Source organism: Mustelus asterias, chromosome 13, assembly GCF_964213995.1.
Source record: "Mustelus asterias chromosome 13, sMusAst1.hap1.1, whole genome shotgun sequence".
NCBI classification, from domain to species: Eukaryota; Metazoa; Chordata; class Chondrichthyes; order Carcharhiniformes; family Triakidae; genus Mustelus; species Mustelus asterias.
In genome coordinates, this window is record NC_135813.1 from 14,422,395 (window position 1) to 14,432,851 (window position 10,457).

At 45.1% G+C, this 10,457-nt stretch overlaps 1 protein-coding gene across 1 annotated transcript in view; it reads left to right on the forward strand.

Moving 5' to 3' along the window:
• Window positions 1-8,246, forward strand: part of stom (stomatin) — a 57,517-nt gene extending 49,271 nt beyond the window's left edge. The window contains exon 7 of the mRNA XM_078226377.1: window positions 4,597-8,246. Coding sequence (XP_078082503.1) covers window positions 4,597-4,791 — 195 coding nt within the window. The 3' untranslated portion in view covers window positions 4,792-8,246. The remainder of the gene's footprint in view (window positions 1-4,596) is intronic.
• The last annotated feature ends 2,211 nt before the right edge of the window (window positions 8,247-10,457 follow it).

Here is a 10,457-nt window from a genome sequence, read left to right on the forward strand (position 1 = left end):
TTCCGGTTGAACTTGAGAAATAATCAACTTGTCTGAAAGTTTGTCTTGAATTAAGTTATTGTTTTAAATGTCATCTGTATTTGTATGAGTTCTATTTTTAGATTCATTTGGAAGTGTTCCTGTATCTAAAACATCTTTGTGGGAGGCAGTTGCTATTGTAAATTGTTGCCAATATACATTCGCAACATCAGATGATGAAGCGTTCGATGCAAGCTGCATAAACAATGGCGGTCACTTGAGAAACATTCCAATCTCCCAAATTGAATTGGGTGATTAAGCCTTGCTCACGGACTGCAACCCGACAGAGTTTAATGACTTAGCAGTATGAATGTGTTGTTACAACACCATGCACAATATAATAGAATTAATCCAACCCAGCATCGATAGCCAGGGAGAGTGCATTTGAGTAGAAACCTTTATACTAGATGTTGGCTATCAGTTCAGCAGTATCCTCTTTCTTTTTGGCACAAGTGACTTAAAAACCAGTTCACCTAGAAAAAGGGACAGCTCAATGTGCCCGCGCCCCTCCCTGCCTCAAATAAGATAGTTATGAAAGGAAACAAAGATGGCACAGTGGTTAGCGCTGCTGCCTCACAGCGCCAGGGGCCCAGGTTCAATTCCGGCCTCGAGTCACTGTCTGTGTGGAGTTTGCATGTTCTCCCCGTGTCTGCGTGGGTTTCCTCCGGGTGCTCCGGTTTCCTCCCGTAATCCAAAGATGTGCAGGTTAGATGGATTGGCCATGCTAAATTGCCCTTTAGAGTCAGGGGGATTAGCAGGGTAAATATGAGGGGTTGCAGGAATAGGGCCTGGATGGGATTGTGGTCGGTGCAGACTCGATGGGCCGGTTGACCACCTCCTGCACTGTAGGATTCTATGTCCTGGCTTGTTACAGAATTTATGTAACTTTGTTTATGTGAAGTTACCAAGAGTTAGACTTGCCGTCCTTTCTCGATCCTGAGTGCGCACTCTGATCTTTTCAGTGTTAAAGCCTGTCATGAGTTGAGCCGTCCCAGATATTTCCGCCAGGGCACAGGTGTGTGGCAGGAAACTGCTCCAAGTTTGGCACTGAGTTGGCAGGCTATCTGACGCTATGAATAGTCCTGTTGGGAATGGAAATGCTGTATTCAAGCAGCCGGGGTCACACTTCTGAAGTTGAGGATTAAGAACAGTTGACAGGGTTTGGGTCTGACCTGGAAGCGGACAGGGGATGTGAAGAGTACAAAACAGTTGAATATGTTTTATAGATTTATTTTATTTTTGTCTTTTCTGTGGCTTTTAATGTTCTGTGGATTTTGAAATCCTCTTGCAGCAACCCTGGTTTAAATTAACTTTCACTTGACAGAACTGCCTGTATTTATTTATTTAATTTATTACTGTCACAAGTAGACTTACATTAACACTGCAATGAAGCTACTGTGAAAATCCTCTTGTTGCCACACTCCGGCGCCTGTTCGGGTACACTGAGGGAAAATTTAGCATGGCCAATGCACCTAACCAGCACGTCTTTCGGACTGTGGGAGGAAACCAGAGCACCTGGAGGAAACCCACGCAGACACGGGGAGAAGGTGCAGACTCCTCACAGACAGTGATCCAAGCTGGGAATCGAACCCGGGTCCCTGGTGCTAACCACTGTGCCACCATGCTACCCCAAAAACGAATGAAGATGTTTCAAACCAGAGACCTTTCGTGTGTTGGGTGAATGTGATAAACACTACACTACAGAAACTTCCCCCTTTCAAAGACAGCTATTCCTCATTTTAGTTTTGCATTTGGCCTCTGTGCTCTCGGTCTGTATGGGAATGAATTACTCTTGGTGTTGCCAAGGTTAAGAGAAAACACTTTGCATTTTTGATGCAGTAACCTGTGGCCCAGTGTATCAGAACAGAGCTTTCTGAACTATTGTTAGTATTAAAGGCTCAGAACGGGGGCATTTACCCAACAGGTCCATGTCGGTGTTTCTGCTCTACACAAGCCTCCCATCCTTCCCCCTCTTTTCCCCCTTCACTTGTTTATCGAGCTTCCTCTTAAACGTGTTTGGGGGTTTGTGAGATTTCACCAACGTCTGGACTTTGCCTCTGATGTGCTTGGTGCATTCTGGAATGAACCTTCTGCATTTTGGGCAGAGGTGGCCAGTGTTTCCCATGAGTCAGTGGGGCGGTTTGACCTCTTCAGCAACACTTTAGAGGAGACACCCCCAAAACCATTCCACTGTCAGGAGAGGGGGGGTCTTCTGTGCATCTGAATTCTGAGTAAAACAGTCGCTTCGGGGCTGGGGGGGGAGGCGGTGGGTGTCTGGTGTCTCTCATACGAACAACATGTCCTGCCCACTGGAGCAGGTTTTGAGTGTCGTAGAGGTTTACAGCATGGAAACAGGCCCTTCGGCCCAACTTGTCCATGCTGCCCTTTTTTAAAACCCCTAAACTAATCCCAATTGCCTCCATTTGGCCCATAGCCCTCTATACCCATCGTACCCATGTAACTATCTAAATTCTTTTTAAAAGACAAAATTGTACCCATCTCTACTACTACCTCTGGCAGCTTGTTCCAGGCACTCACCACCCTCTGTGTGAAAAAATTGCCCCTCTGGACACTTTTGTATCTCTCCCCTCTCACCTTAAACTTATGCCCTCTAGTTTTAGACTCCTCTACCTTTGGGAAAATATATTGACTATCTAGCTGATCTGTGCCCCTCATTATTTTATAGACCTCTATAAGATCACCCCTCGGCCTCCTACGCTCCAGAGAAAAAAGTCCCAGTCTATCCAGCTCCTCCTTATTAGCTTCTTTGCAGTTTACTGATTACACTTGTCTAGAATTTCCCAGACGCATCCTGAACTCTTGTACTTTTCCACGGAGCACCCGAATAATTTTAAAAAGGATCCTTTCTCGGAAGGAACATCGGGAGTCATGGGAAGGTCAGGATCAAGCTTGGGAAGGGAGAAAGGGGAGGGGCTGCTTAACTGCTGGCACTTTAACATATTTCAAAGGGTCACGGCCAGCGGATCAGGCACTTTGCAACAGCTGATCTGTTAGCTGTGACCCTTCAAAAGTACGTCACTGAAAGTGAAGCACTTTGAAATATGTTAAAGGTGCCAGTAAAACAACCCCTCCCCTTTCTCCCTTCCCAAACTTGATCCTGACCTTCCCTTGACTGATGTGGAGATGCCGGCGTTGGACTGGGGTAAACACAGTAAGAAGTTTAACAACACCAGGTTAAAGTCCAACAGGTTTATTTGGTAGCAAAAGCCACACAAGCTTTCGAGGCTCTGAGCCCCTTCTTCAGGTGAGTGGGAATTCTGTTCACAAACAGAACTTATAAAGACACAGACTCAATTTACATGAATAATGGTTGGAATGCGAATACTTACAACTAATCCAGTCTTTAAGAAACAAAACAATGGGAGTGGAGAGAGCATCAAGACAGGCTAAAAAGATGTGTATTGTCTCCAGACAAGACAGCCAGTGAAACTCTGCAGGTCCACGCAACTGTGGGAGTTACAAATAGTGTGACATAAACCCAATATCCCGGTTGAGGCCGTCCTTGTGTGTGCGGAACTTGGCTATCAGTTTCTGCTCAGCGACTCTGCGCTGTCGTGTGTCGCGAAGGCCGCCTTGGAGAATGCTTACCCGAATATCAGAGGCCGAATGCCCGTGACCGTTGAAGTGCTCCCCAACAGGAAGAGAACAGTCTTGCCTGGTGATTGTCGAGCGGTGTTCATTCATCCGTTGTCGCAGCGTCTGGACGGATGAATGAACACCGCTCGACAATCACCAGGCAAGACTGTTCTCTTCCTGTTGGGGAGCACTTCAGCGGTCACGGGCATTCGGCCTCTGATATTCGGGTAAGCGTTCTCCAAGGCGGCCTTCGCGACAGCGCAGAGTCGCTGAGCAGAAACTGATAGCCAAGTTCCGCACACACAAGGACGGCCTCAACCGGGATATTGGGTTTATGTCACACTATTTGTAACTCCCACAGTTGCGTGGACCTGCAGAGTTTCACTGGCTGTCTTGTTTGGAGACAATACACATCTTTTTAGCCTGTCTTGATGCTCTCTCCACTCCCATTGTTTTGTTTCTTAAAGACTGGATTAGTTGTAAGTATTCGCATTCCAACCATTATTCATGTAAATTGAGTCTGTGTCTTTATAAGTTCTGTTTGTGAACAGAATTCCCACTCACCTGAAGAAGGGGCTCAGAGCCTCGAAAGCTTGTGTGGCTTTTGCTACCAAATAAACCTGTTGGACTTTAACCTGGTGTTGTTAAACTTCTTACTGTGCTTCCCTTGACTCCCAGTTTCCTTCTGGGGAAGGATCCGTTCTGGTGCTCTGTGGGAAAAGTACAGGAGTTCAGGCTGCGAGTGGGAAAGTGTAAGCAGTGGGGGTGGGAGGGCGGGGAGTGGGTTGATGCTTTTATCAGAACTGTCTGTATATTTAAAAAAATCCCACCGCTCCCTTTTGCTACCCCAGCCAAACGTTTCCCAGTCGTACCTTTTTTCTCCGAGGCCACCTAGGGCCCAGTTGTGGATAAATTTGCCTTTCTCATATCTGGACTGCCGGACTTTCCTCCAGACCGCGCTGACTCTGTTTGTCCCGACAGGTGATTGCGGCCGAAGGGGAGATGAATGCGTCCAGAGCCTTAAAAGAAGCGGCGATAGTGATCTCCGAGTCTCCGGCAGCACTGCAGCTTCGCTATCTGCAAACCCTCACCACCATCGCTGCAGAGAAGAACTCCACCATTGTATTCCCTCTGCCAATGGACCTGGTGCAGAACATTATGGGGGCAAAAAAGTGAAGTAACTGAAGATGAACCTTGACCACAGTTTTGATGTATGTTTTCCAATGACAGACAATTTTGGTTAGGATTACTTTTAATTTTTTTTTCCATGTTGTAATAACAGCACGCGGGGGGTACTGGTTTACATTGGTGATGGATTAACAGCTAGACCTTTTTAAAGGGGGCTGCATCTACTAATATTTCACTTACATGTAACTGCTTCCACTTTTTGAACAATTTGATTGTATTTGCTAAAGCAACGAGTCACAGTGGAATGTACACAAGTGATGGGCAGATTTACAGCATGCAGATGTCCTACCAGGCCTGTGCAAACTGTGGCTTTTCTACTGCACTCTTCACATTTCTGTAGTTGTAGCGTCAGCCTGAATGTTTTCTAGCCAAACAAGAGTTGCCTGCGAGCCATTCATTGGTGAAGCCAATAATATTCTCTGCACATTTACTGGTTTAATTTTAGCGCAGTGACGTACAGATGCCTTTGTCCCACCTTCATCACACAACGCCGCCACGACCCTAAACCCTATCCAGTTTAAATAAAGCCAATGCTACTTAACTCTGCGGTTAAGAATCCTCGTAAGGAGTGCTGCTTTGGCAGATGATTTAATTGTGATGCCATTGATTTTTTTTTTCTTAGGAGTTTAGTGTTCCCCACACTACCTGCGCCCCATTAATTTTAAACAATACTTTAATCTGTACAATATATGTAATTAGAAGACTTGTATCACAGCATATATAGTGTATTTGTAAATGTTTTAATTTCTGTATATTCTATAGAAACTACATGTTTTGAACTTGAGGTGTTAAAATCTTGTGCCTGTACCGAAGGTCTGGATGGAAACTAGTTAAATTTAAGCTATCGTCAGCACTCTAGAAGTGATCAACCGCACAGATTTGCAACTTAAAGAGCATGCATGTTTGGTGCCTTTGATGTTAAGTATTTCCAGTTACTTTTTTTCCATAAATGAATTGTGGAGCAAAAATGCTTAAATCTCCTTCCTCCCTATCAAGTTCCTCCTACCACCCCCACCCGTGATGTTAACATGAGATAGAGCATTGTCCCTTAAAGCTCTTTGATAAAAATCAGTCCCGGCTGGTTCCCACCTTGGGACTGGACCAACATCGAGTATTGGTGTGTGTCTCTTTAAGACTGGCCAACTGGGACTGCAACTTGGCGATGCACAATGAAACCCTCCCCTTCCCCCTCTCTGTGTGAAAATTCCAAATTTATATCCCCCTCCACGTAAAAAGACTCTCTCTCTCCCTCCTTTTTAAACTGAGTCTATATCATCAGGAAAATGCTCTTACCAACTTTTGCCAAAATCCTCTGTTCACGTGACTGGCAGATGTTTCGATTTTCCCGATTCCTCTCCTACAAGGAAAGTAAATCCTTGAAGCGCATTCAGCCGCCTAACCCAGGTATAGCATTGGAGTTGAACTTGATGAATAGGTCAAGTATGCTTAGACCCCATTGCCTGTTTAAAACCCATTTGCCTGCGATGAGTAAGTAAGCATCACGGACGTTAACAATTCCTATGCTGTTCCTTTGTGCTGAAGTGTTTTAATTTTTGTTGCTGAATGATTGCATTGTCGGTTTAGCTTCGTGCTGTAATTGGAAATAAATGTCACTCCAAGTGACCTCACCATTTTGCCTGTGAGTTTTAGTAGGGGAATGCTGTTGGTCTTAATGCAAACAAATCCCCAATGTAGCACTGGGTCTGCCAATGGGGCTGTGTGTGTAACAGCACCAAGCCCTGTCTTGGGTTGGTGGGATGGGGCTGCATTCTGGGCAACCTGCAGTAATGTAAACACTGCAGAGCGTTCTAACCAGACGCCAGTCGGAGACCTTGCTATCATTCCATGATTCCAAATGTGGTACCTGTGCCCAGGTAAATGTGCTGCCCAGGACTTTGCAAACCGCACAATGACCAACCATCCAAACCCGGTTTTTGGGAGGGGGGGGGGATGTGGTGTGTGTTGATGGTGCGATGGAATTCAGGCAGTTAGTCATGTTTGAGAGGTGAGAAACCTGGGCAGTGACCTGATTGGGAAAGAAGAAAGAAATAGTTCTTTAGGGAACTCGGACTTTCTTTCGAGAAGTGGAACCGGTTTGAACAGTTTGTTGATTCTAGTGTGTACTGTTGCTGTAGGAACTCTGTGGTTATTATAACTTACTGATAGTAAACAGAGCTTCACTTTGACACTGTTGTACTGTAATTTATTACTTCATGTTAAAAGCACTGTTTCAATCCTTGCAGTCATATTAATGTGCCTGTCACTGGAGCAATGCTACCATTGTCCCAAGTACCAGCAGTGAGGGAGCTTCTTTGCCTACAGTCTAACATGAGTGATAAAGGTCAGCTCGCCGTGGAACAGTGACATTTCAGTGTGCTCGTTTCACCTGGAAAATTTGTCAATTTGCATTAACTCGATCTGAGTCAGTGTTCCCCAGGTTCATCCCTAACCATCTCGACACACACGCGTTGCTTAAAGGTCTAAAGTGTCAGATCTGCACTTGATTGTTTTATGCCAATGAAGTTCAGTTAGTGGCGACAAGTCACCAGCTTGTCGATGGGCATGTAAACACATTTTGAACATGGGTGAGGTGTAGTGCATTGTCACTGCTGGCTGAGAGTTTAGCCCTGTTCTTTGCGATTAAAGTACTCTCTGCTGGTTGCATGTCAGATGAGGGTTTGGACCACTTAGCAGGAAAGTGGTAACTTTGCTCTGTCCCAGTGTCCACGGTGACCACCTCTTGTGGACTAAGTCACACTGGTTTAGTAGGTGATGCTGTGTTGCAGATGGGGATTGCAGCAGAGTGGAGGAAGCTTGGCCCTGGATCCAGCCGTGCTGTATGTCTGGGAGCACCTGATATACGGCCGAGATAATTGACTTCAGCATGGGAGAGTACCAAAAAAAACCCCTCGGGCAGACATCATTTGGGTAAATGTTTTACCTACTTGCCTTATCAGCGTTTGTGATCAATTTATTGCTGAGTCAGAACCAGCCCAGCGCTGCACCAGATGAGTTTTTCTTCACTTAAAAGTGACTATTCCCTGCCCCCTTTTTGTCTGTCCTTTAAATCCAAACCTGTAGCCAATCTGGATTGGAATCTGCATAGCCCGAGTGTGAATGGAGCACGACTAACAAGCTCACTATTCAAGTACCGAGAGAGCTAGGTCTGTTTAGACGTGCACTAGTTTGACACATTATTGACCAAGGCTGGGTTTTGGCAGCCTTACAACTCCATGCTGTCTAACTCTCCTGCTCCTGAAGTTCATGAATGTAACGTTTTGGAATGTACACCATGTAATAACCAAGGTAATCGCTTTCCTTCCAGAAACAAAATCTGCTTTTATTTTATCACTTGTATGTCTTTGAAAGCATGTTCAATAATTGGTGTAGTGAACTTTTATAATTAAGCCTGCAATGCATTTAATAAATGTTATTAAACCAAACCCGGTTTCTGTATTTGTAACTTTGACCCTCGCTTCCTGTAGACTTTTCAAATGTGCGCCTCGTTTCTCGTTGAGTGAACAAACACTGAAAGAAGGCCACGCTCATCAAAGGCATTTAGTCACCATCTCCTCAAACTGTCATTCTTTTCAGTAAGCTGCTTGCAATGTTGTACCTGAAAAAAATCATTTGTGACTATAGTATGAACAAGCTGCCTTTACATAGCAGCTTCTGTGACTGTGGGACATCACAAGACACTTTGTCCATTCATACTTTGGAAGGTCAACCACTGTTGTTGGCCAACGTCTGCTCAGCAGAACTCTGTAAACAGCAGTGACATGAGGGCGGCACAGTGATTAGCACAGCTGCCTCACCGCGCCAGGGATCTGGGTTCAATTCCAGCCTCGGGGTAACGTGTGTGTGGAGTTTGCACGTTCTCCCCGTGTCTGCGTGGGTTTCCTCCCACATACCAAACACGTGCAGGTTAGGTGGATTGGCCATGCTAAATTGTTCCTTAGTGTCCCAAGGTGTCTAGGTTAAGGGAGTTAGTGGGGTAAATATGTGGGGTTATAGGGATAGGGCCTGTTGCAGAGTTGGTGCAGACTAGATGGGCAGAATGGCCTCCTTCTGCACTGTAAGGATTCTATGAATGGACAGGTATAATGGATGAGAGATTTTGGATGGCCAGGGTAAATCCCCTACACTACTTGTTAGAGTTGTGGGTTCCTTATAAGCTAGGCACTAAGAAATAAAGCTATATCTATATTGGTAGTAAAATAGGGGTTCCATTTTAAAACTGCACTGTAACTCTCCCTCAATATTGTGCTGAAATATCAGCCTAGCTATGTGCAGAAGTCCTTTTGTTTTGATTTATTATTGCCACATGTATTAGTATGCAGTGAAAAGTATTGTTTCTTGTGCGCTTTACAGACAAAACATACCGTTCATAGAGAAGGAAAGGAGAGTGCAGAATGTAGTTTTACATAGAAACATAGCAGATAGGAGCAGGAGGAGGCCATTTGGCCCTTCAAACCTGCTCTGCCATTCATTATGATCATGGCTGATTATCCAACTCAATAGCCAAATCCTGCTTTCTCCCCATAACCTTTGATCCCATTCGCCCCAAGTGCTATATCCAGCTGCCTCTTGAATACATTCAATGTTTTGGCATCAACTGCTTCCTGTGGTAATGAATTCCACAGGCTCACCACTCTTTGGGGTGAAGAAATGTCTCCTCACCTCCATCCTAAATGGTCTACCCCGAATCCTCAGATTGTGACTGGACTCCCTGCATCTACCCTGTCTACTCCTGTTTAAATTTTATAAGTCTGAGATCCCCTCTCATTCGTCTGAACTCCAGCAAAAACAATCCTAACCTAGTCGATCTCTCCTCGTACGTCAATCCCGCCATCCCTGGAATCAGCCAGGTAAACTTTGGCTGCACTCCCTTGAGAGCAAGAACATCCTTCCTCAGAAAAGGAGACCAAAACTGCACGCAATACTCTAGGTGTGGCCTCACAAGGCCCTGCAGAGTTGCAACAACACATCCCTGCTCCTTACAGACATAGCTAGGGTATAAAGAAAGATCAACTGGAGTGAGGCTGGAACTTGTGACCTCCTTATTTGAACAGGAGTGCTGTCACTGGGTTGAGGCTGACTTACCAGGTCATTGTGAGGGGTGTTTGCTGAAAGGAGGAGCATCGGGGCAAAGCCTTGTTTTTTTTTTATATTATGCTAAACTGGGTTTTGGAGATTTGCTGAGACCTATTTGGCCACAACAAGGAGTGTAAATAATTTAACAAAGATCACTAAGGGACATTGGTGTTCCTGGTTAGAATTATCTTACTGTCAGGAATAAATACTGTCAAGTGACATTTCCATTTCATACGCTGGCCAATCTTGCTGTCTGTCTGCGCCTGCCAATTTGTAGCACTCCATATCGAAGGCAATGGGTTTAGTTGAGATCTCCAGGCTTTGAGAAGTATCTGTTGAATTCCTGTCAGTCACTATTACATGTGAGCCTGTTTGTCACTACACAAGGGCCCTATTGGATAGAAAGACGCACTTCAAAGGATAACATATGTGGTGTCAAAAATATGGGCATTGCTTTGGGGAAAACCAAAAAAACCAACTGCGCTGAAAGATTGTTCCTGCAATCCATTTGAAATGGGATCGGGAAACATGTGGAGAGCAAAGTGGTCAGAGCTCAGTTG